At 38.3% G+C, this 26,935-nt stretch overlaps 1 protein-coding gene across 2 annotated transcripts in view; it reads left to right on the top strand.

Annotated features, from left to right (window-relative positions):
* Nucleotides 1–26,935, top strand: part of CEP85L (centrosomal protein 85L) — a 121,653-nt gene that overhangs the window by 27,424 nt on the left and 67,294 nt on the right. For both annotated transcript variants that reach the window (XM_074896201.1, XM_074896202.1), the window contains exon 3: nt 22,888–23,654. In XM_074896201.1, coding sequence (XP_074752302.1) covers nt 22,888–23,654 — 767 coding nt within the window. The remainder of the gene's footprint in view (nt 1–22,887; nt 23,655–26,935) is intronic.

The raw sequence follows: 26,935 nt of genomic DNA, 5'->3' as shown, positions 1-26,935 counted from the left end.
ACTCCCACACCATCACATTGTGTTCTCATGTTGCTTGTAGAAGTTGCTTTTTGTTTCTCTCCATGGTACCTAGAATCTGTGACCCTTTTTCACAGCCTCATATTGAGTGCTACAGTGTAATTTTACTGAAGTTTTGGAGACTTGAGGATTTGTGTCTTACTTCAGGTACCTCTAATAGCCCATTTACCCAGGCTTACTTTTTGGGTTTTTGTATTTTCAGTTAAAACACAAATGTAAAAGTAGCATGCCATTAATTAATTGTAAATAAAAGTATTTGAGGTTGAAGAAAATTGAGCAGAAAATTGACTGCTCAGAAAATTGACTGAATTCATCATTAATGTTAGGTCTTAATGGAAGAAAAAAAAATACTTTCCAATGCAGAAGTGTATAAGCAAATCTAATTTCTTTCATTGCTCATAATTTTATTGTTCTTTGTTCTTACTAGTAGTGAGGTTTTAGGGATGTGGTGAAAAAAGAAAGCTCTTAATTCAAAATCTACTTTTGTTTAATTTATTAGAGTGGAGGTGAGAACATCTCCTGAGTAGATGTTCCTCCACTTGAAATTCAGCTTTATAGCTTTATACAAAATAGCCTTGTACAAAAGATAATATTGTAGATGCTGTTTTAAAATAACCTGGAAGAAGTCTGTACATAGTTTGAAGAAAGTCTTGGTGTTACAAAACACAGAGACAACTCTTTCTTGTCCAGTTTTTGCCAGTACCATATGAACTATTTACTGCGTTCATTTAGATGGGACAGGTAGCACCAGGTGACCTGTTGTGAGGAGCAGCAGTTGATATTTGGGTTGAGAGCTGCACTGTGTTCAGAACTAGGATGAAATGAACTTGTTGCTTAAGATTTGTTTTCTTGTGCCTCTGTTGTTAAGATCTAGACAATATCAGTAGTGTTGGTACTGCCAGGAAAAAAAAAAAAGCCTAAAAACTGGAGGCCCTGTGTTCCCTTGTGGCTACAGGATGGTCATTGAAATGGAGCAGTAAATAGCCTTTTGATTGCAGGGTGAGATTTGGGACCCTTGTCTGTTTCTCCTTGTTTCATTTGAGAGAAACTCTTTTAATCTCTGTAATTTAACAGTAAAGAAGCCAAAATATCAGATAGGACATCTGAATATGCTGCATTTTTAATCCAGTTCCTAAGAAAATCTTGTGATATGTTTCAATTTTAAAAATACTTTTTTTTGTTTTGTGTCATGATGACTTGAAAAAAAACCTGAAAAAAGCTTTTTTAAGCTTTGAAAGAGTGGGTTTTAAAATTTGAGCATCATCCTGTGGATGGCAGAATATTTGCCATTATGAGAGGGAACTTGTGTCTTGATTTGGCTTAGTTTTTTTTAACCCTGTTTTTCGTGGTGTGTTTTTTCTTTCTTTTTTTTTTTTAATACAACCCCCAAGCAAACCCCACAGCTTTTCTCTTTACTGTGAAATCCTCCAATGTTTCCCACCTCCGCAGTGATAGCAAATCCTCTCATGAAGGGACCACACGAAGGCTTTGTGAAGGTTTGCTCGTTTATTTTAGTACTCTCTATTGATAATAAACCTCTTAAAGTATGTTCTTGTCTCTTGACTACTTGGAAGTTGTTGGAGGGAGAGAGCTTCATTAAAGATGATTTTTCTACTGCAATTTTATGTTCTTGTATTGTAGTTATTCTCTGTAATTGGTTGAAAAGTTTATGCCTCATGCTGCATATGAAAACAAATCCAGTTTATGTAATGAATAGTTTTTTAGGGAATGTTCAAGCTTTTTCTGCAGAAAAACTCTTTGAGACAACCCTGGTCAGTAATGTTAGTTGCATAGATCTAAAGAGTATTTTCTCTGTGTGTGTTGTTTTAGAAATGTCTATTAACTAGCAAGATCGAAAAAAAATTAAAGGCAACTTATGTGTATATGTAAGAATAAAATGATGTATAAGAGGGAGAAAGATGATTGTCAAGCAAAAATACAATGTGTTTTATTACCTCTAGTGCAGCAACTTTCCCTGGAGATTTTTCAAAGTTTCTTCTAATAACAATGAAAACCAGAATCTTGTTTTTCATAGAGATGGTATTTTAGTACATGGCTTGGTAAAGAGAATTGTAGATTCAGTTTGTGTTTTTGTGGTTTTTTTTTTGTTTTTTTAAATCTCTTGCAGAATCGATTTGAAGAGAAATTAATTGGTTTCGTAAACCAGGATGACAGTGTTATAGTGGTGGAGGACTAGACCAAAGACTGTTAGTGGTCTGATTCTATCAGATTAGTAAAAATCTGAGGGTTCTTGTAAAAAATACAGGATTAACTATTCTAATTTTATGTTAATTTCTTCTTGTTTAGTGTATGTCTGGTATTCCTGTGGTGTTCAGGAACTGCATCCTCTTCTGTACGCTGTTCTCTATGCTGCTGTTCCTCCAGACACTTAATTCTTGAAATAGTGAAAGTGGTAACAATACCTGGTGGGTGTTAGTAATTTTTTGCTTTTATGGATTACATAAACATAAATTAGCATCTCCCTCCCTCTTAATTGTCTTTACATTACAATATATTTCTTGTTTCTCAAGATGCCTGGATGGGTATTTATTTTACTTTTTTGCTCTTGTGGCATTGAAATTCAGTGATTTGCAGAAGGCCTTTTCTTTCACTATGAACTTACTGTCCTGGAAGTAATCACATTCCTGGCTTGAGATCACAACGCAGCCTCCTTGAGAGTGTGGCTCTGGAAAAGGGATGGAAGTGGGAAAAAATTTGCTCTCATCTTGGCAGATAATAATGTAGCTGTGACGTGATGATCACCTCCTAAATGTATGACACACCTGGTACTGAATGTCTGTGACAAATTCTACCTGAGTGTAGGTTGGCTCCTTGCAGCTCTGCTGATGCTTAATAATTTATATGCCACAGTCTAGCTAATTTCAGAAGAAAATAGGAAGCAAAGAGTTTAATTCAGACATTTTTAAAATGCAAATTAAATAAGAATTTTAGTCTCCTTGTAAAAGAATTTCCACTGAATATTTTTGTGCTGTAGAATCATAGAAAAGGGGTTTGGAAAAGACTGCAGGAGGTCACCATTTCCAGCCCTGTGCTCAGAGCAGAGCTATCACCAACACAAACTAGGTCAGCCATGACTTTGGCTGATTCTTAAAAACCTTGACAGGTTCCTCAGCCTCTTCGGGTAGTCTGTTCCAGTGCTTGTGAAGAATTTTTTCCTAATATCCAATATGAACCTACCAAACAACGTTTTTTTGTTGTTGGCCTGCATTTTGTCTGCTACTACCAAGACAAGCACGATCAATAAATTTAACTATCTGCCATTTATGTATTTATGTTTTTGGGGAGGTAAGGTGGGTGTATTGTGGGTTAAGCTTTTTTTCCTGGTCAGGACTGTACTGGGTCAGCATTACTTTCTGTAGTTTTTGGCAAGTCTAGATATTATAAAACAGAGTTTAAATATATACATATATTTTTGATGTATCTTGCTTTGAAGAACAGTGCACACCTCACTGTGTTTGGGCTGCTCTTCTTAAGTATACAGGATGATTTTATTCTTGATGTTGGTCAGCAAATCAGAAGACTGAACATCGTGTGCGTGTTTCTTAAATTGTATGAACTATGATAAACTCTTTGTGGCACATCCTTTTCCATCAGGGGTTAGTCTATCACTGTCAAAGGCTAAAAATATCTTGTATTTCCAAAAAATAGAACAATCTTTCTAGGCTGATGTAAACAATGGCATTTTTTGTATGAAGTAGCAGGAAGTTTTCAGTTTTCCCATTTATAAGTTTTACCATAGGAGCACCTAGAGATTCTGGATAGGATTATAGCTTATTGTTCTATCTTCTGAATGAATTCTAAAGAGCAGACATTTAATTTTTAACTGGGTGAGAGATTTTTTTGGAGTATTTTTTTTCATTTGAGAAGTAATATTTAACTTTGTGTTTTAATGGGATTCTGAAAAGCAATAATTTAAAAGTCAATCTTTATTTATTACTGTCCCAAATGTGTGTGTAATGCATACTAGTGGTTTGTGTAGATTATCTAAGTTTCATGATCTAAAATTAACTTGAGTAGGTACTAAGCTGTGAGTTAGAATGTTTAAACTCGATATAACTTTCTACTTTAATGTATGAACAAGTCCTGTTGGTATGGAGTGTAGCTATTTTCCAACTGGGAGGAGAACTAAAAAAAAAAAAAATCTTCAGAGTATAAAGATGCATCTCCAAACATGGCTATTTTCATCTGATATCATAGATCCGTGAAGGATCATTTTGGATTGGAACTGAATGGAAGGCCAGGCTGTTTGCAGGTTTGATGGACATGGAGTCTTGGAAATCATGGATTTTCTGTAAGTTTGTAAATTACACTGGAGAAGTTTGTTCTGTTGGGTGATACTGCTTGTGGAAGAAGAACTCTTTTGCCTTGTCTAGACTAGGAGAAAAAATTCTCATAATGGAAAAAAAAAATCCCTGGTGAAGAATACAACAGCACTTTATGTGGAGGTAGCTTGGATATCTGTTGTATAATATAGCTTCCAAAAAATTCTGAGTAAAGTGATTCAGGGCTTCTGTAGAACTGGAAACATGCTGTCCCTGTGAGACATAACTCTGAACTTCATGTTACTTTCTTTCTCCTTTCAACTCCCATCAGAGTCCTGAGCTTCAGTATTCCTGGTCAGGTCTCATTACTGCCCCATCTTCTCTCTCCTAATGAGACTGAGGGAGAAAACGTGGAGAAAACAAATCTGACTTGAAGTGCTCCGCAGGATAGTGGTCAGATTTCCACGTTTAGACCTTTCCATGAAACCTCTCACCTCCACCAGGTATTTAAAAGATTTACTCCTTGATGCTTCAGGGGATATGGTAGAGGATGCTCAGCTGGATTAACTTTACGTGGAGTCCATAATTGACACAACTGTTGCAGTTTGTTACTTTTCAGTGTCAGTTCATCAAAAAAAGGAGAGCTGTGAAAGGTTGGTTCTGACCAGACTTCCTGTTTTACAGTATTTGTTGTAACTTCTGATGTTACTAATGGCTCAATTCTTGTAAAACTGTGGTCTTGTGAATCATCTTTCGGTTTAAAAAGAATAATATATGATGTAAGCAACAGAAGAAAGAGACCTTGTTTTATAGTGGTGGGATTTCTGCTTTTAGAGTATCACTATGAGATGGTGCTGTAACACTTTTCTCTTCTTGTTGATTTTTTTTTTTTTTTTTCTTTTCTTGTTTTCCTTTGTAAAATGAGGTCTGGGAGAGTAGCATTGTTTTTTCTAAATGTTAAGACTAATATCAGTAATGATATCATCAAACTCTTGCAGGATATGAAGATGTGGTATATATGTAGATGAGTGAATAGCAAAAATTGCAGGCTGTGTGTTTACCCATGTATTTATTTTTTTAATGGAAATTAATTTTTATTTAATTTTTAACGTAAATTGGGATGGAATATTTTGGAAGGAGATGAAGAATGTGAAACTCAGCAGCTCTTAAGTATTTCTGAAGTTTTGTAATGAAATGGGAATTTGAGAGTAGGTAGTAATATTATGAATATATATGAATATTTAGTCCTGGCAGGTAGCAGAGTCTACTAGAATTAATAATGCATATGTGACTTACTGCCAAGAATTCTTGTTTATATGACTTTGGGAGTACTGTACTCCTATGGGAGGAGTATACCCTTAATTTACTGTAGAAGTTGAAGAACATTAATTAGACTGTTGCTTACATGAGTGCGTATTATTCCAGCTGCTGGGAGGTGATGGAGTGTGATACCTGTGGTGGAGTTCTGTGCTTCAGAAGTCATGTATCACACTTAGAGAAGTATGGAGATTTTTTGATTTCTTTTTTTTCTCTGAAACTTACTGATTTGTGAGGCTGCATAAATCACTCAATCTAACTTCTATATTTGCTTCTATAGATAGTTTCATTAATATGCATTATATGAGAGTTTGTATGTGTGTATATATGTACAATACAGTTACCATGCTTGTTTTTTCTAATATCATTGATCTTTTTGGTCTGTAATTAGTGAGAATACCAAATAAATTCTAAAATTAAAGTGCAGTACAGAAAGACAGGATAACAAATATGTGGGGTTTCTGTTGAGAAAGATGTTCCTGCACTCAGTGTTTATAATTGCGTTATTGATACAGTTCTGTTTCCACTGCTCTGTCATTTCAATATTGTAATTGTATGTAATATGCCTTCAAATGCTAGCCCAAGATGCAAAAGGGAATTCAGCAGTGGCTGATCATAAAAATATTTTATAGAGTGTGAAGCATGGTAGTTCTTATTTATCAAAAAATCATTTGTGTCAACCTCCCTTCTAAAGCTGAAGTGCATTAATAGCGTTCTACCACTTGAGTGGTGATCTGAAGATCTGTATGTAGCTTCTAAAATTGCTACCCTTTGCAAAGTTTCAGATTTCATCCTGGTAGCTTGGATGTGGGCTGAATGCCATTACAATTTGCTATGTTAGGGATTTACTGGTACTATTAGGTAACACTGGAGAACACATTAGATACCGCATTGCGCAAAATGGCTCTCTTGTGCTTCTCTGGGGTGAAAGATGACTTCAATTATTAACATCATTAGACAAACTTTTTTATTTTTTATGTTTTAAATACCTGTAAATAGGCAATTCAGACTCTGTGCTAGGGGTTATGGAGCTGACTTTATTTCAGAGCCAGAGAGCAGGTCCTTGGTAAGGCAAGGGGTTTTCTCGCACACTTTTGATATACTTTGTTTCCTGCTTGTTTTGATCAAAAAATTAAGTCTGAAATTGAGTGTAGCTTTTTAAGAGTTCTATCTTTAGTTTCTGGAACATACTGTGCTAGTAATACCACAACTGAGGTGTTTCTTAATAGGTTGGAAGTAGAGAAGAAACAGTTTTGTATTGTTCTGCGTGGGTCAAAGCACTGCTAATGTGCTCGGATACCATAGTGATGAGTACTATAAATATCCAAATATATGACCCAACAACTGGAAATAAATTTATAAACAGTAAATTCTTTCCATTATCAAAGGCAGCAATTGAAACATTCTTTGCTCCCCCACCTCTGTTCTCATAACTGTGCACATCAGAAAACAAAATGGACGTACAAACCCTCTGTCTAATAATCTTTATGGGGTCCAGAGAGAAGTGATCATCAGACTCTTTTGAAGAAAAGCATGATTCTGATTTTTCATGTTCAAGTTGTTTGTGAATAGTGAACCCCTCTTCTGTTTTAATATTGTCTAGGAGTTAGTGCTTGGAAGACTGGGTAGCATTGCAGGTAGCAGTACTTAAAATAACTTTGCAATTCTTATGTCATATGATATACTTTGTTTAAACATGAAGGTTATGCTCAGTCATTCTGAAGATTCAGTAGGTACATGGGGAGGTGTGTTGGCATTGAACCAGCATCCCATTTAGGTGCTAGGAAAACCACGCTGTTGGGAATTGAGATGCCAAACTGATTTTTAGAATTATGGTGATCAAACCCCAAAACTTTGCCAAGGAGAGTTTTTGTGTGTATGTGTTGACTTCTTTTTGTTTTGAATGCTTTAGCATGTTGTGTCTTGAATGACTGCAGAAATTATCTCAAATACGCAAGTTGGAGTTTGATTACAGCTCTGTTCTCTACAGAGGATCTAATCTTTTAATCTGAGACTGTTTATATCATTTGTAGCAAGTGTTGTGTTTCATACCACGGAGGATTGATTTGGTAGCCAAATGGTGCCTGACATGTATGTAAGTTGGCAAAGGAACTTTTGGTCCTTCAGGATGAGAAACATTCTTTTAAAACCTTTATCATAATGACTTACATTTTCTTGCTCTTATGATTTAGTTGGATTTGTCACTTTCATTTAATTAGCATGCTTATTCATAAAATTTTCTAAATCATAGTCATGTCAGGGCACTAAGCTCTGTCTTCTCTCTGTCATAGGCAGTGGGGGGAGAAACAATAACTTTTAGAAATGAATTGCTAGTGAAAGGCTGGAGAAGTAATAAATTGCTGTTAATGTGTGTTTTAGAAATTATGTGCAAAACCAAATATTTTCATTAGGAAAAGCTTGGATACTGGATGTTATGCATTTCACTTCTAATTTGGTATCTGTTTATTTAAGCACGGGTTATAGTTAAAACCAGATCTTTCAGCTAGCCTTTTCAAAGGACACAAATGACCTTTAATTTTCAGGGTATTTCTCAAAAAAGTGACATACAGGCTCAGATGAATAGTGCATAACTACCGTTACTTTACAGATGGACTAATAGCAAGTGAAAAAAAGGTGGTAAGCATTAAGATCTGCATATATATTCCAGGAAAACTTTGGAGTAATATTATTCACATGGTAAAAACATAAGGGTTTTTTTTTCTCCAGCCTACAAAATCGTCTTTTCTGACTTCTTTGATGGTGGACATATAAGGAAGTATAGTTCCCTTCTGGATGGGAGGCTTGATTTTTACAGTACAGAAGCCCTTCTAAGAGTGGGAGATTTAGTTCTAAATACAGCCTCTGAATTAACGCTGCTAATTTTACCAGTGTATTATTGACATTTGCTCAAACTATCAACTGTCCTCCAAAAAAAGCAAAATCAAGTCCTCAGAGTGTGTGTGGGGAAGGTGGGGATCTTGGAAGGAGAATTGTTTATGGGTGTTACAGAAATGTGAATCTCTCTCCTTTGTTTTATGCTGTAGAGAAATTGTGTATTAGAAATGGAACAACACTGAGTTATTGTTAGTCTTAGTATCATGGTTTTGCAGATGTGTCTGAAAAAAGAAAATATTAGAAGCTAGAGTCAAAATGGTGAAAGCCAAATGGTGCAGGAAAACTGAGCTGTTTTCACATGTGTTTATTATGTTGTAATTAGTTTTGTAGGGTGGAATTCAATAGCTTTTCTATATCTTCTTGCCTGCTGTTGCTTTCAGAAACATTTCTGTTAGTAATAGAAATGTCAAATTCCTTTGGCAAGTATCAAGTTTCTGGTTGCTATAGGACAATGCTGAGAATTCCAGGTGGGTCTTCCTACCCCTTTCTCCTAGTTTATTCCTTCTTTTTGTCCTGTTTGAGTTTGCATAACTTAAAATACATATATTATCCCAAGGCAGCCAGCATTGCTCGGTGTAGAGAGCAGCGGGTGGAAGCAGGTGAGGTTTACGAAGTGACATCAGGCTCGTTGTTGTAACACTTCTCCTCCTGTTTTTCATTTGGGAAATAAGGATAATGAGGCTTAATTTTTTTGAGGTATAAAAAGTGACTTCTTCTGTAGGATATAGAGCTATGCTCAAAATCCAATTTATGGTTAATCCTCCCTGACCTGAGCTGGGTTCCATATGGTGACCTACATGTGGAGCAGGCTGTTGATTTGTTATCCAAGACCTAAAGTGTTGAAGAAACTTTAATAGAAGGAGAGAGATGTGTATGTTAAATGAAGGGTAGAGTATTTATTTTATGAGTTTTCCTAATGTGGTGGTTTTGTTGGTGGTGGGGTTTTTTTGTGTGTGTGTTTCTTTTTTAAATGTCTTGCATTTTCCCAAGTCTTGGGAAGTAATTACTTAGACCAAGACTGATAGGTTCTCAGCAGACCTATTCCAGTTGAATATAAGCTACTGTCAACATACTATTCTGCTACTGTTTGGGGATCAGCATCTGAAGGGGAGAGACTTCCCCAGTGAGCTAAATGATTCTTGAGGCAGCATTGAATTTTTAGGATTTCTGGGGATGATTTCTGGCCCTCGGAAGGGATTACTACTTGATGCAGGTGTTGCCAAAGTGTATGAAGTAAATTGCTTGTGGCACATTAACCACTTCAAGTGGTGCATAGCAGTGGCCATGCTGCGGCAAGCTGGCTGCATTTCATGACCTGGCCTGACCTTTGTCTGCAGCAGGAGGAAGGAGATAGACAGATAGTCTTGCTGTGAAGCAGTGTGAAAGCCATCAAGCAGTATCCTCCTGCCTTGCTGGACCCATGGCAGCCTTGCTGCTGTGGCTGCTTACAGCACCTGCTTCTGCCTATGAAAGGATTTCTTTTTCCATGTAAAAGCTTATACACATGTGCTCTTATTGTACAGAAACCTGTGTGATACTTAGAAGGGTCACACATTAAAGGGTTGTCAAGCATTGGAACGGGGTGCCCAGGGAAGTGGTGGAGTCACCATCCCTGGAGGTATTTAAAAGACATGTAGATGTGGTGCTTTGGCAGTGCTAGGTTAATGGTTGGACTCCATGATCTTAAATGGTCTGTTCCAACCTAAATGATTCTATTCTAGGATTATGAGTTTGGGCTGGGTCTCCCAAAGTGAAAATGTAGAGGTAAGCTAGGAGGATGGCTACTGTGTGTAAGGCTTGGGGAAATCAGTAGAAGAAGTGGAGTTAGAGTACGAGGTTGGGAGAGAAAATGAAGATAAAGGTAGCCTGGCATAAAGCTGAAAGCTGCTGCTAATGTTAGAAAGAGCTATTCTTGGTGAGCTGTGAACCAAGATAAGAGATACACTGCTTAGTGGTGAGCTGAACGAGTACCAGATGAAAGTAAATGCTATATTTTTAAGCTAAAGACCATCTTAATAGGAGCAGGGATTAAACTTTCATAATGATCTCAAAAATGTGGCCAGGAGCTCCAGTCTCCTTGGAAGTTGTAAGTGGGATTTAACCTAAAGTTATTTGACGTGAAATTGTAGGCTCTGTTTCTGCCTGTACTTATGAATAAAATGTAAGGGATTGTTATACACCTTGGTCAACACCAAACCTTTAACTGCATGGAATGATAGTGCTCTGTGGGAACCCTCAGGTTTTGCTCTGGTCCCTTGGGTTAGAGGGAGTCTGTCCTTTTAACTTCCCTTGTGTGAGTCTTTCCTCACATGCATCTTCTCCCCTCATGTCTTAGGTGAGGTGGTTTTGCTGCTGAAAGGCATCACCTTAGCTAATCTGGGAATGCTGTGGTTGAAGGTGGTGCCTGGAGTAAACTAGAGAGTTTGGATAATACCAGTCAGTTTCCTTTGGAGCCTGAGAAGGTACATCTTCTGTCTGTCTTGGTATAGGACAGTGGAGGGGTAGGTTATGTTCCTGCTACTGGATGTTCTCTTACAGAGAACAAAAATACCTAGGATTTTCCCCCTCTGGAGTGCAGGGGTGGATTTTTGTTGTCTTGGGCCAAGTTACTCTAATTTTTTTAGTCATCCCTAGCTGGTGATGAAGAAGTAATGCCAGCATGAGGGAGTATCTGGTGGCTGTTGAAGTAGGTGGTATTTGTGGCATGGGTTTCTTGCAGATTCAGAAAGGAAGAAGGACAGGTATATTGTGACATCCATAGTATTTTTTTCCTTTAACCATTGATGAAGGCCCTAGGGGGATACTTGATTTCTGCATGTCTTCACTGTTAAGTGCTTGTTGTTGGAAAATGGAATTGGAAGCGGTGTATGTCCTTCACAAAAAGGCAAATGCAAGTTAAGATCTAGACTTTTAAAAAGAAAAGAAACAACCAACCAACCACAAAGGAAAAAATCCCTGTGGCAGTGTTAGTTTTCACTTCTACCTTTTATTTCATCAAAATGAAGCTGGCTTATTATGTGACTGTTGTTCTGGAATACTGCTTTATCCTCTTATCTAGGGGGAGTAAAATAGAACTGTTAATCTAAAAATTGTTCTACTTAGTTATATAACCATTTCTTAAAAATAGCTCCAGATTGCTGGAAGAGAAAGATAGATACTACAGGGTACAAAATTTCTCTTTTGTTCAGTTTCTGCTCTTTTACATAGAGCATCCACATTTTATACATAATATTTTTTTACTGTTTTGTGGTGGCCAGTTCCATGTTACTCACATGTGCTCATACAGCAACTTATGAACATCCTGTGGCACAGTTCTCTATCAGATACTGTATATGTACAGCAGTAATGATACCATCAAAGCTGAATGCTGAAGAGCTGGTAGGCAGAGAGGTACACAAAGAGAAAGCATTGAGGATGGGGTATCTCTGTGTGTGTAGCAGTTACTGCTGTGAAAGTTTAACTTGAAAATTATTATTCAGAGCATCATTTATTATGTTGTGTTTCTAGAAATCACAATTATATTTGACTGTGAGTGTGTGATATCCTTGGGACAAGGAGGCGAAATTAATAAATCAAAAGATTTATTGTATTCTGGTAAAAAAAGTTAATTCTTTTAAGATATACTTCTATCTTTAACATGCTCAGTTTTCTCTTTTGAAGAGATTTTATGTAAGTTAGGTTAGCCTTTGTCTTTATAGTTTAATTTAGCAGATGGCCATTGCAAGCTTGAACCAATAGCAATTATGAAGAACTTGTTTCCAGTGATGGATACAGAGTAAAAGTTTGCTCTTTGGTTTACCTGCTGGTTACTTCAGACTCCCTGAGCAGATAACAGTCTGTGAAATCTTCCCTGCTTCAATTAAATATCCCCTAGTATTGTATTTGCCTTGTGCTTTTAATGAATCTGTACTTTTACATTTGTCTAACATTGGTATGTGGAATAATTGAGTACAGTAAGTAAAACAGAATAGAATCTTGCAGTAGTTGATTCAGCTGTAAGGTTTCTCTGCTGAATAATCTTTTCCTGTAAACCATATTTCACCTGCTGCTCTTTGAACTTTGTTAAAGCTGTCATTGTTGCACAGGACTGATAACCTGACTTCATTATGGAGTGGCAGCATCCCACCTCTATACCATGCTGCTCTTCTTCACAGTCATCTGTTAAATCATCTTCTGAATCGGGCTTCATGTGAGTGAACTAATTTGACATGGATTTGGCTCAAGAGTAGGGTGCTACTAAATTTGTTTGAAGATATTTCTCTTCTGGACTTGTGGATTCCCTATCTGAGTATTATTAGCCTAGATATTGCTAGGCACATTGTCACTTCACAGAAATATTAGTAGGCAATATTTTTATATTAAATCTTAATCAGTTACATTAAGATCCCCTAAGCAGGATGGCTGTACTTGGTGTGTATGTGATATGTTGGGGGCTTAGGAGTTTTCTTCTCATCTTCTTTTTTTTTTTTTTTTTTTTCTCTCTCTGCATATAAATACCCAGTGCCTGTTAAAAACCTCAGTTTTGTCACAGCAAATCCCAGAAGTTTTGCTGTACCACTCATATGTTTTTTGCTTCTGTTTGTGGAGTTCATATTTGTTTTCCTCTATCAAAAACTGTTGTACTGGCTTGGTACAGTCTCCCTGCAGTCAACAGCACAAAATGGTGTTACAAGTTTTTGTTAAGCTTTATTTGTTGAAATACACTGTAAAGTTTTTAATATTTGAGACATGATAATTGATACCACCAAACAGCTAGTTTAAAGGAACATTTTTTTTTAAGCAGAATGTGGATCATTTTACCTGATACCATCTTGCACAAAAAAAATGGCTATGTATTTCAGGCGAATGTGTATTAATTTTTAACGATGGGTGGTTCAGATGACAGGTCGTTCCACCAAATGTCTTTTAACTTCATTAATATTGTGAACTTTAACCTCAAACCTGGCTGCAGTGGAACACAGGAGAAAGCTAACACTTTCTATTGAGCTTATCTCTTTCTTGCATAGTGGTTTTTAAACTGATAATGTATGATCTTCAAAAAAACAAATCTATAATCTCTATTGTGTGCTTCATTTTGGCACTGATTCTGGTTTGATCACCCATGTGTAATTCTGTGGGAAGATACTCAGATTGCCTCTTGTCATCTAATTTAAGTGATGGAATTAGGAATTTTGGCTCTTGAAATGGCCACTAGAATGCTGAGATTGATTTACAGTGCTAAGGTGAGATCATATAAAGATGTTGTCCTCCTGTGTGGTCCACTGTATCATTTAATTGCATGTCCTTGTTGCTGGAATCTAACAGCTTCACTAAGGAGGTTTTTGCCAAGTCTGCTATTTTGGAAGTGTGGTGGAAGCCTAATGTTGGCGTACAGTGATGACTTCCCAAGTATGGGACAGCACTTCTTAAATAAAGCAAAGCTGGAGGGTGTCTGCTCTGCCTTAATGAGAGCTGGTCAAAGAGCAGACTTCTGAAAGAGTATTTCAGTACCCTAACTACTATATCAGTATTTCAGTACCCTAACTACTATATCAGTATTTCAGTACCCTAACTACTATATCAGTATTTCAGTACCCTAACTACTATATCAGTATTTCAGTACCCTAACTACTATATCAGTATTTCAGTACCCTAACTACTATATCAGTATTTCAGTACCCTAACTACTATATCAGTATTTCAGTACCCTAACTACTATATCAGTATTTCAGTACCCTAACTACTATATCAGTATTTCAGTACCCTAACTACTATATCAGTATTTCAGTACCCTAACTACTATATCAGTATTTCAGTACCCTAACTACTATATCAGTATTTCAGTACCCTAACTACTATATCAGTATTTCAGTACCCTAACTACTATATCAGTATTTCAGTACCCTAACTACTATATCAGTATTTCAGTACCCTAACTACTATATCAGTATTTCAGTACCCTAACTACTATATCAGTATTTCAGTACCCTAACTACTATATCAGTATTTCAGTACCCTAACTACTATATCAGTATTTCAGTACCCTAACTACTATATCAGTATTTCAGTACCCTAACTACTATATCAGTATTTCAGTACCCTAACTACTATATCAGTATTTCAGTACCCTAACTACTATATCAGTATTTCAGTACCCTAACTACTATATCAGTATTTCAGTACCCTAACTACTATATCAGTATTTCAGTACCCTAACTACTATAACTGAATACAGTCAAAGCAGTAGCTTTCACAGGGCATGTTCCTTGTCAATAATGTGTTCTGGGGGTATAGGTAAAGCAAGTGAAGCAAGGCAACCTTTTATGTGGTAAGCTGAAAACAGGACTTAAATAGTATGAAAATAGGGAAATATGAGTGGTTTTCATTATGAATAAATGCTTTTGCCCAATTAAAAGGTATAATTTCCTCTTGTTCAGTGACAGTCAGTTTCTTTGTTAAGCTTTGTTAACCAAGCTTTAGAACATATTTGTTTCCTACTGCCCCCTTTTTCATATTATTTGAAAGTTGAGAGTGTTATCCTTGCTTCTTATACTAGGTAGGATTGCTACCTTATCACCTCTCTGGCAAACAAGGCAGAAGGTGAGTTTGCCAAAAGTGTTGTGCAAATGACTGAGGTGTTGCAAATGGAAAGAACAGAAGTCATTAATTGTAGAGGAGGATAATGAAGATGATACCAAATGGCCGGTTCATGGTAAATTAAATGGAATGTTTTAGGGAAGCTTCTATTAAAGTATTTTCATACACACATAGTATTCCTGTTGTTGGTAAGGATGTCTGAGAAGCTGTTTACCACTTGCTGAAACTCAGTGTTACCTCTGCATTTCTTTTCTTGGGTAAATGTGTATACTACCCTGATACTTCTGTGTACAACTTTTACTCATGTTAACACTGTTTTCTGCTTTTGTTTACTAAAAATCCTTTAAACGCTTGTATTTTTTTATTTCTGTAGTTGTAGGAGGCCTATAAGGCCTATAAGGCTGACCTACTATTTATTCCTTCTTCCATCTCTCTACAATAACATTGCTGAGGGGTAGTAGCTTTTACCAGTATTTCATCACACGTCTTACTCCCATATGATGCTGCTTGAAGGGAAGTAATAAAAGCAACAAAATTGCATGAGTTTTTGAAAATTCTGTCTCAGCTGCAACTATTAAGTTTGTATTTGTGTTATTCAGGGTTGCACTGTTTGTAGGTTATAAATTAATTCAGCTTCTAAAACTAGCAAGTTTATAGGTACGACTTGGATTCTTTTGGTACGCAACATAGTAGATTACAGGAATTAGTATGAAATAAAGTAGAATTGATTTGGAGTTTGCTATCCACTTCTTAATGTAAACCAGTTCTGTCAAACACTGCCAGTATGGTAACTGATGATGCTGAAAGCCAGTGAACTTGCTTCTTTTTTCCAAATAACATTAATTGAACTTGCTTCTAAATACCACATGACTGTCTTTTCTTTGAAGGCATAGATGTGACACAGGCAACTGAGTTTACTGACAGTAAGTATTTTAGTATTTAACATTGTCTTATTTTAAACTAGGATTAATTAATCAGTATTAAATTATATTTTGCCTTTAAATTTTTTGTTAGTTATTCTTTAGTTTTAGTTTCTTGCTGTACAACACAGTACTTCATAAATAATGTTTGGGAATTGTATGAGGATTTGGGGCCCACTTTCTCATACAGATCTTGTTAAATGTCTGAACAGTTCTCTCCTGTGTCTGCAGCACTTCCATTTCTGATACAGCGTTTGATGGTGCATGCTTGTGTTTATTTATTATTTGGACTAGTTTTATTTGCAGCTGTTTCCTCCAGTTAAACATCTCTCATATTTTGACATGGTAAACTTAAAATAATATGAATAGGGCTTGTAAAGAGATTGGTGAAGATTTCTTGACAGTAAAAAAAACCCCAACCACAACAAACTAACCAAACCCAAACCATTCCTCTGACAGCTACTGCACCCTGAAAATACATGCTCTTGCTTCCAGAGTTGATGAGTCAGTCTCTTCAGGGCTTTTTGCTAGAGCTGGCCTCCTGCCTGTCCATTTTGAAATTTCTCAGTTGGCTCATCATGCTGCATTAAGGCTAGTCCCATTTGTAAGTAGGTGGGTAAGGGGGAACACACGTGTAGCATACTGCTGTCATGGCAATCATCCCATGGTCTTTGTTTTTCAACCAACTCCCAGGAGAGGTAGACACTTCTGTTGTTGAAAGCAGCTGTTTTGGAGGTTTCTGGGAGGCAGCCACACACTTGCATGGTAGAATGAAGACTCATGGCCTTTTCAGTAAATCATACGTTGGACATTGGAATTGCTTGTGGCTCATTGCTGGGGTCCATGCAATTAAGAGTTACAGAACAGTTCAGAGAAGCATTCAGAAGAACCAACATCCTATAACAAATGTAAGAACCTTTGTACACTAAACCACAGCCAGATTCCAGACCTTCAATTTGTATAATAGAGGTTTGTCTTGCCCCATTTATCTTCTGCTCAGTTAATAATTCCATAAGTTTTCCTGGATCAGGGTAATCCATGTCAGTGTTTTGGGGGGTGGGACGGGGGGGCAAGAAGAGAAGGTCAGCTGTTTTTAATACTGGTGTACTCCGTGGTCAGGGCTTTCTAATTATAGCCTGTGTAAAATATCAGATTTCAAAGTCCTTCACACAAGGAATGTTCTCTGTTTTCAGTGGCATTAGGTATGCATCCACCCCATAAACATAAGCATTATATGCATTTTGGTTTTGGTTAGTACTGGGTAACTGTATTAGCTGATTGCTCTGCTGTTTGATAATATCTGTTCGGAGAAGTGAAGAAATTGTCACATACAGAAGTATACTTTGTAGATGTGTGTTCTTAAAGCATTAGTTTTGCTTTGCAGCTAAAGAAGTTCAGGGTTACAGTGAACCTTGTCTGTCTCTTGGGCGTTATGACTGACTGTTGGACAGCAGATAAGGATTTTAAGTAGCTGAATGATTGTGTTGTGTATCTGGCCTGAAAAATGACTTCAGAGATTTTCTTCTAGTTCTGATAAATGTAGTTGGCACTACTGATTTAAAAAACATAGCACAGGAAAATGTAAATGAGTAGGAGGCATTTGTTAACTTTGTTGGAAGGTTTCTTTTTTCTCCCCCTTCAGAAGAAAGTCTCTGCTCTGCTGTCTCCCATTTAAGCAAAATTTCAGTGATTAGGTTTTTAGTGAGACCAAAATTGCTTCTGTTATATTATGTGCCAGATATGCAGTAATGAAATAGTTCAGAAGCATGACAAAAGATAGTAAGAAAGCTGTATGAAATGCTCTTCATTTTCATAGAATCACAGAATCATCAAGGCTGGAAAAGACCTCAAAGACCATCCAGTCCAACCATTAACCTAAAACTGACAGTGCCCAACTACACCATATCCCTCAGCACTGTCAACCCGACTCTTAAACACCTCCAGGGATGGGGACTCCACCACCTCCCTGGGCAGCCCATTCCAACACCCAACAACCGCTTCTGTAAAGAAATACTTCCTGATATCCAGTCTAAACGTTCCCTGGTGCAACTTGAGGCCATTACCTCTTGTCCTATCATTTGTTCCTTGGTTAAAGAGACTCATCCCCAGCTCTCTGCAACCTCCTTTCAGGCAGCTGTAGAGGGCGATGAGGTCTCCCCTCAGCCTCCTCTTCTCCAGACTAAACACCTCCAGTTCCCTCAGCCGCTCCTCATATAACCTGTGCTCCAGACCCTGCACCACTTATAACTGGCCACCAACTGGATTTAACTCCGTTCGCCACAGCTCTTTGGGCCTGGCCATCCAGACAGGTTTTTACCCAACAAAACATGTGCCCATCCAAGCTGTGAGCAGCCAGTTTCGCCAGGAGAATGCTATTCCATCTGCTGCTGTTATGTGGTAGAAATCTTGTAGTGTGTTTTTAAAATATAATTTTCCCAATTCTCTTGTCTATGTAGTTTGGGAAGTATTGGATCTGGTATTAAAATATTATGTCTCTTAGATAAGTTGTCTTAGGAACTTTGTGGTGGGCACAAAAAAAAAGTTATTAGGATAATTGAAAGGCAAAATTTGACATAACTTGATGCTGTTCAAAGGAAAACTGGTAGCACCTAATTGTGGTTGTTTGTTTTTGTTTTTTTTTTCCCCCATGTCTTTAAGTTTTCATTAATGAGAACAGTCTTAAGCGTTGAAAGACTGTGGAGACATACAGGCTATGTTCAAATAAATACTAGTTTAGTGAAGTGAAAACGTGAATAATGCTGAGGAAGAGCACTTCTGGTTCTCAACTGGCCATTTGCTTACCCCTGACTATGGGAGGGAAAACCTGCTGCTTGGATAAAGTGGTCTCTGGCAGGATTTGGCCAGACAGAGCTTATTTTTGTGACTACAGAAGAAGTAATGTCTTTTAAGTTCCATGGTGCTTTCTGGATACTCAGTTATTTTTAATGAAACTTCTGAATTGCATGCTTTTTGTGTTGTGAGAGATGTTTCAGAATGCAGGCTGGCTCTTTCCAGCTGAGCCTGCAGTCAAGGCAGACTGAAGCAATATGCTCTAAGACGAAGTGTGAATTTTCTCGTATGTTTCAGTGAGCGTTAATGGGAAGACTAATTAGGGCAACTTGAAGCCAAAATTGCTGTGTTTCACTTGAGACAAATTATCAGAGACTTCCATCAGCTGTAGTTGGATGTACAAGGCATTCCAAGTTTAAATCTGTTCAAACAGTTTAGAATCAGAAGTGAGGAAAAGAAGTTTAGATCTAATTCAGGGCTTAAATTCAGAGTCGAACAAGGAAAAATAAAAATCTACCACGTATGAATAACCCTGTACTCTAATAAAAACAGATAAAGGAGATCACATACTTAAAATTATTGATTTTCATTCTAGTTTGAAGACTGCATGGAGGTGACAAAGTCAGTATTTCAGACTGAAACTGCTATATTAAATACTACTTTTTTTTTTTAATGGAATGGTATTTAACTTTACATGCATACAGATAAGGTTTTTTCTCTTACCTTTCTCTTGCAGATGTGACATTTCTACTCACAGAAATCTGCATATCCTAAAGCATAGGTCCCCACAGTCAGTTCTTTTTGAATCCTAATATACTTTTACTGTCTTTGGATATAAAAAAGCCTGTGCCTGCTTCCTTCACAGGACTTTGTGCTGTGTCAGATTCAGCTTCTGGGTAAGATACAGTACAACAGTTTGTTTGAGTGTTACAAAGGCCTCTGGCTAAGGAGTACAAGAAGAGGTGCATTGCTTTCTACTGGGTTTTCTTTCCTGTTCTCCTTAGGAGAGTAGGAGGAGAGTGGGAGCCTCTCTCCCTTCTCTTCTGCTGTATGCTCCCTGAAAGCAGGGCTCTAACCCTGTGCTTTACATCTCATAATGTATGTGTTTGAGACTCCAGCTCTACCAAGTCATACACCTCTTTCACCTTCTTGTTACTGCTTTGACATCTCAGTCAGAGATGAGCAAGTACCTTTATTTCTATTGCAGAGCAGGGTTGGAAGCTGGCAGCCCCTGTGACACTGAGTAGCAAGATGGACCTGATTTGTAGTGGCTATCTGCAAGTGTCTACTGTGCTCTGAGAGAAGACAGGAAAGCATTGCTGAGAGAAGCTGATACTGCATCTGGCACGGGCAGATTGCTTACATGTGGTGGGCATATCACAATTTTGAGAACTTTTAGTGTTGCATATCACTGTCTCCACTGCTGCAATACCTGTGGGCACAAGCACGTTTGGTCAGAAAAAATGTGATTCCTTCCACTTGAAATGGGTTGCATGGCCTTCTGTCTCCTTTAAGATGTTCCACCTCTTGAGCAATATCAAGACAGAGAAAATGGCCAATGAAATAATTTCTGTCAGCAGCATGGAATTTGTAAGGAAGAAGTGCAGGGAGGAGGTAAGGTCTTTCATCTTGCATGTAAATAATGGTACCTCACATTGATTAGCAACGTAATCCATCAGGTATCAAGCTGGTAGTATTCTACTCTCCATTTTACTTTCTCTAATGTGAGCATCCTGTGTGTATTTTATGGCCATCATCAGCACCCTCTGAATGACTTCTAAACTGTTGGTCCATTTCAACCAGCTCTGACAATTCTGGCAAATCTTGAAGATATCTGTTCTGTAACTACTGTGAAAGTAGGTGGCTGGTCAGAGGCAAGAGACAGTGTGGTGTGAGTTTATGCATTGAAATAGGGAGGGTGTGTGGTGGGGCAGTGACTCTGTAGGAGGCAGGAAGGCTTCAGCAAGAATTTCAACCTTCTGAGGAGCCCTGGCTCCTTGAGGAGCCCGAAGACAAGTATGTAATAAACCGTATCAGTCAAGGCACTGTTTATTATTTAGTGGACTATGATGCATTTTTCTCATGAGGAGTGTGGCTGTAGGTATATGTTATTTTGTGTTGTGCTGCAAGTGCAAGGAGTGAGGAAGTCTGGTCCTAAACAGGGAGGAGTATTCAAGTGGAGGGTAAGGAAATCTTTATTTGAATACGTAGAAAAAGAAGTGCTGCCATTTTAAAAAGTTGTTGCACCATTATAAGCTCTCTTCTTTTTCCTATCTGTGGTATTGTATATTGAGTCAAATACATCCTTTAGAAGTGTGTCCAATTAGTTACGTGTTCTGGCTTCCACCAAATCACATTAACCTAGTGTAGCCATCAAACTGGATAAGTTTACTTCTAGAGGTATGTGCCTTTTTTCTTTTTAATTGTCCCACTATGAGCTCTTGTACCATCTGACAAATCCAAAAGAAATAAATTCTCTCTAGGTTAAGATGAGAGAAACAAGAAGGGTGTATTTGTCTTGCTCTTGGCAAAAAGGACACCAGAAGAATCTTTTAATTAGAGCAATTTCATTCTGTCTATCTGCCATGAACCTAATGAGTAATATGAGCTTGCTAAGGTGCAGCCATGTGACTTGGTGGGAGCTGATCCTCTAATGAGAGGATTAGGTGTTTATTTCTGGTTGTCCACAGCCTGTGATGTTAAGCACATGTTGCTGGGTGTGAGAGCTTCCAGCCAATCCCCAGCAACCTCTCCTTTACCTCTCCTCATATTTTCTCTTCAGTCCCCTCCTGAATATCATTTCACCAATTTCTCTGTTCTTCATCTAAACACAGCTTCTGTGTGGTATTGGGTCTGTAAACACAAAATCTAAATGGAACATGAAATTATTCAGAATCTTATTTTTCAGCAAATAGCCTGGGGAAGCCTTGTGGTTCAACCCCAGCAGGCAGCTAAGCACCACACAGCTGCGCACTTGCTCCTCTCCCCCATCCTACCCCTGGTGGGATGGGGGAGAGAATTGGAAGTGTAAAAGGGAGAAAACCGGTGGGATGACATAAAAGCAGTTTAATAATTGAAAAACAAAAACAAAACCCCAATTGTAAGGAAAGTAACAGAGGGAAATAAAACCCAAGAAAGACAAGTGATGTAAGTGAAACCAATTGCTCACCGCTAACTGAGCTATGCCCAGCCAGTCCTCGAGCAGCAGCCTTCCCGCCAACCTTCCCTCTAGTTTTATTGCTGAGCGTGATGCCATATGGTATGGAATATCCTCCTGGTCAGTTGGAGTCAGCTGTCCCAGCCTGTGTCCCCTCCCAACTTCTTGTGCACCCCCAGCCTCCTCACTGGCAGGGTGGTGTGAGAAGCAGAAAAGGCCGTGACTCAGTGTAAGCACTGCTCAGCAATAGCTAAAACATCCCTGAATTATCAACACGGTTTCCAGCACAAATCCAAAACATAGCCCCATACCAGCTACTATGAAGAATATTAACTCTACCCCAGCCAAAACCAGCACAGGAAGCTAATAGTTTGAAATCAGTGAGATCCGAAAGGGATGAATAGCTCTGTCCAAGAGACCATCATTAAACGGGCTCGTTTCCAGCACTGCCATTTTACAAAGTGCATTTAGAGAATTGTTTTGCCTTTAAAAAGTGAGAGGAGGGGTAATGAAAGAGGAACAAGTCCTGGGGCTTCTGAATTGTGATACCACTCTACCATTTGTGATATAGAAGCTGCTTAATATGTTATGTGGGGTGGGGGAGAAATCCAGCCTGCCACCTTAAAGCTGGGGAATGAATGTTGCCTTCTGTTCACAGCCTGAAAATTTTATTTGGAGCTGTTATTGCCGCCTCTTAGTACAGTTCCCCTTTCGTAATGGTGACACCTGAGCAAAACAAATTTGAAGAACTCCCACTTTGTTAGTTTCCATTCTCATAATATTTAATGGTTGAGAAGACCTTATTTTGTCAAGAAAATGGTTTCTTTCTATTTTTGAATTTCACCTTGAATTTGATGTTTTGTCTTCTGGGCACTGATGTTAATATGAGTTCTGTATTGTACTTATTTACATGATAAATCTTTCTTCCCAGATCATTCAACTTCAAGTGGTACATCCTCGTTTAAGCCCAGCCGATCACTGGTTTCTATTCCCACTGCCCATGTGATGCCGTCTAATGCCAGTTCTTCACTTTCCAAACACAGGGAAGCTTTCAAGTCTGATGGCTCAAAGTGGAGTACAAGCTTTGTACGGTCAGGAGGAGGCAGAAATCAGGGTGCCCTGGACAATTCTCTTGACATGAAAGATGCAAGACCTGTAAGAAAATGGTCCTCCTTGTCTAAACTCAGCTTACCAAATACCTTCAGCCAGGATGGTAGTAGTCATTCAGTGGACTCCAGGGCTAGTGCAGACAAAGCTGTGTCACCACAACTAAGGACAAATGGGCCAAGTTGTTTGCATGATAGCATGGAGTTGCTCAAAATTGAGGACAAAGAGGTGGGGAAAAAGCGATCTTCTCTGCTGGACTGCAAATACAAATTTGAAACATGCAGCAAAGATGACTTTGTTTCAGATTCCTCAAGTAGGAGACATGCCTTAGACTTGACCTACAGTGCCTTACCTGAAAGCAAACCTACAGCAGCTGGTTCTGAAGCTTTTGGACAGAGATATGCAACTCTGGGACAACAGGCTGTGAGTGGAGCTCCCATACAGCCGGCGGTGAGGACTCAAATGTGGCTTAAGGAACAGTTACGTGCAAATCCCCTGGACTGCAGGACTGCTGAGGAGCCCTACGGTGTATCTGCATGGCATGTGCAGCATGAAGATTTTAGAACAGGAGGTGAACAGCCTCCTGTGCAGGTAAGGCTAAATCTTGGTGTTTGCTGCCATCATGTGTTACACCTGAGAAATAACATCAGGCAGTTTTTAATAAAATAGGAAAGGGAACAGGTCCTCCTTAACCGGGTGATCATGTTTTTAAACTTTGATTGGGGATGCTGCTGCTTGTTTCTCAATATTACCTGAGTACCAACAGGGGTGTTTTTCTGGCATCTGCATACAGTTTACTCTGATTCATTGTGCCTGTCTGTATGACACTAGCGTCTCATTTTCTGAAGCTGCACACAGTAAGAGCTTCATCAAATACATTTTCAGTAGTTTTAAGAGAGTCTTTGGTCACAATGTAGTGGGGAAAATGTGAATGTATTTTGGTCTGAATGGGTTTACAAAGAGACTGCATTTATGCATTCAACAAAATAAGAATGACTCCTGTGTACTGCAGAGATGAATATTCAGTATCACTATGCCTAGCACTTAAAAGCTGAATTCAGTGTAATATTACTGCTTATTTTTTAACCAATTAGAATTGGCTAATAGTAGTCAACAAATTTGGTTTATTTGAATAAAATAATACATGTTTTTAATGTGTCCTACTTGAAGTATTTTCATATAGAAAATATCAAGCAAGTGGTTTTGAGACAGATAACCCTTTCTAACATGACAATTCACAGTCTGTTTTCAGCTCTTCCCCTAATGGGAAAAGATAGCTTGTGGAGGAAGGCAGTATTTAAAATCTAAATGTTCAGGTTTACCTACATAGGTAACCTTGGCTTGCCAAAAAAATCTCAGGCAGATTACAATATGTAAATTTTCCTGAAAGGCATTTTAAGGGTAGGCTAGGATATTATCTGATCAGAGATAATCTAGCTGTATGTGCAAATTACGTGTCTTCTCTAGCCTGAAGATATATTAAGCAATTTACAAGGAGTTGTGCTCAAATTTTGTTGTTTCTTCCATTGTGTACCGAAGGAAAGAGTGACAAGCTTAGAGGTTCTTAAGATCCATTTTTGCTTTTGATGGTGACCTGAACTTTATTTTTTTTTTTTCCCCCAAAATTAAAAAAATTGAAGCTAATTAATAGGCCAAACTAATAGTAATCCTTGAGGGTCTCTCTAAAAACCTGACATTGTTTCAGGCAGCCACCCTTTACATTACCCTTACTACTGCATAAGCCCTCCTATTTCTCTAAGCTTTCTGAAGATTTCAGTGTTGAGAAATAACCCAGGTAGAGAGCAAAGGCTGATGGGGTACTCTTGGAACCAAAGTGACAGAAACTGGCTCACTCCTGCGGCTGGGTTGGGGGCATTACCAACCGGGCTCTTGGCAGTGGGCAGCTACTGGTGGTGTCAAGGAGCACATGAGGGCTTTGGGAAGTGACAGCAGAGTACGGTGGAGGAACTTTGTCCGTCCATTCATTCAGGACTTTCCAAACACATGGAGACATGTGAAATGTATCTGACTGCAGCTGTCAGCAGTGTTCTCTGTGATGTTTGCGTGCAGATTACTGTGCCTGGTGGATCTCCTTTTGGTTTTAAATACATCTTCAGAGTAAGCTTTATTTACTTCTTCATTTATGTACCTTTCACAACACTTCGTTTAGGATGAGTGTTTTAGAAAATCTTATGTTTAGGTCAAAATAACTCCCAGCTTTTGTTTTTCATCTCTCAAGTACTTTCTCACTCTGATTTTGCTTAAATACAAGCCCTGTCTGTATTACTACAGTTATTCAGAAAACAGAAATGGTTCATGCAGGCATTGATACTGAGCTGTGTTTTGAGGACAGAGCCAACAAGGGGAGCAGAAGCATTATTTATATTTTTGGCTGAATTCATAAAATGGGGCTGCACCTTTTCAGGTTTTTGAGATTGTAAGATTATAGGATGCAGTTTTGCCTACAACTGTTTTTGTCTTGCTCCTGTTCTTTTTATATCTGTATCAGTATCGATGCATATGTCACATGATCCATCTAGCCCCTGGCTTAGGAAGCAATGATCCTATTGGCTGTCAGGTCAGTCCTAGAAAAAAGAAGTCCCTGAAGCTGTGGCCTTTGCTCTGCTTACCCTGATTGCCCTGATTGCAAGGGGGTAGGAGACAGGGAGTCTGACAGTAATTAAGGGCACAAGGGGTGTGGAGGAGGTTCCTGGTGGCCTTAGCAAGCAATTTCATTGGTATGATTTGGAGTTGTGTTTATGGGCCTTGAATTGCCATCTGTTACATTTCCTCAAGTAAGAAGATGTGGTTGTGAAATAGGACCCAGAGAAAAGGAAAGTTAAAGTGTGTGCAAGAGCCGTGAGCCATTGGGCTTTTACAGGTCCTCCCTGCCTGCCCTGGCCTTCTGCCCTGAGGTTACAGCTGTAAGGAGGAGGGATGCCAGAAGAGCTGAAGAAAGTAGAATGGTTCTTCCTGCCTTGACACCTGTTTTTTTAAAGAAACCTCAGCTTAATTGAGCTATGGACTTTTTTCAAAGATCATCATATGCCCACCTGGGAACTGATATGCTGTTATTTCTGAGAAACCCAAGAAGTCTACAATCCTAAGTGGAAATAACACCTAGGAATGAGAGAGAGAGCAGAAGACATAAGATTTTCCTAGAGGAGGCTGACGCTTTATAGAAGGGGAAAAAGCTGCAGCTCTATATAAACTTTTTATTTTCCTCTTAGTGGGGATTTTTTTTTTGCTGTTTTGCTTTTAATAAGTGTGCTGATGGAAAAGCTGTGGTTTTTACAGGACTGAAAAAAAATGCAGTTTATCATCATTTTACTTTAAAACTATCATTGTCATGAACAGAAAACAAAATGAACTTTGCTTTTAACTAATGATCCAGACCAGTTTTGTGCATCTTAAGGCAGTCTGGTAGAAGGAGAGACTACAGAGGACAGCTATCACTGATAAAGTAAGAAAAGACTGCAGCAGTTTTCTGAGTTGAGTTTGAGGACTGATAGTTCAAGAACAGCTGTTGGACTTAATAGTGCAGTCTACAAATAAAATTTTATGCCCTCACAGACTAATATAGACAGTTTACCCTGAATTAGAGTTTATTTTTATAAAATGAGACAAGCTTTGAATTTGTTTGCTGTAAAGAATAATGCATTATAGCCCTTAAAAGCTATTCCAAGGTGAATTACTCTCAAAATTAAGATTCTCTGTTTCCTAGTAGTCTTGACTGAACTCAGCATCTACCTGTTGGGTTTTTGTTAGACTTTGTTTCCACATTAAAAAGCATATAAATGGCTTTTCCATTCCAATTGTAAACTCTGATTTTTAAAATAAAATATTTACTGTGCTTTGTAAGGGAGGCTCAG

The sequence above is a fragment of the Athene noctua genome, chromosome 1 (genome assembly GCF_965140245.1).
Source record: "Athene noctua chromosome 1, bAthNoc1.hap1.1, whole genome shotgun sequence".
Taxonomy (NCBI): domain Eukaryota; kingdom Metazoa; phylum Chordata; class Aves; order Strigiformes; family Strigidae; genus Athene; species Athene noctua.
Note: the sequence above shows the minus strand (reverse complement) of the source record. Positions and strands in the feature narration are given on the sequence as shown.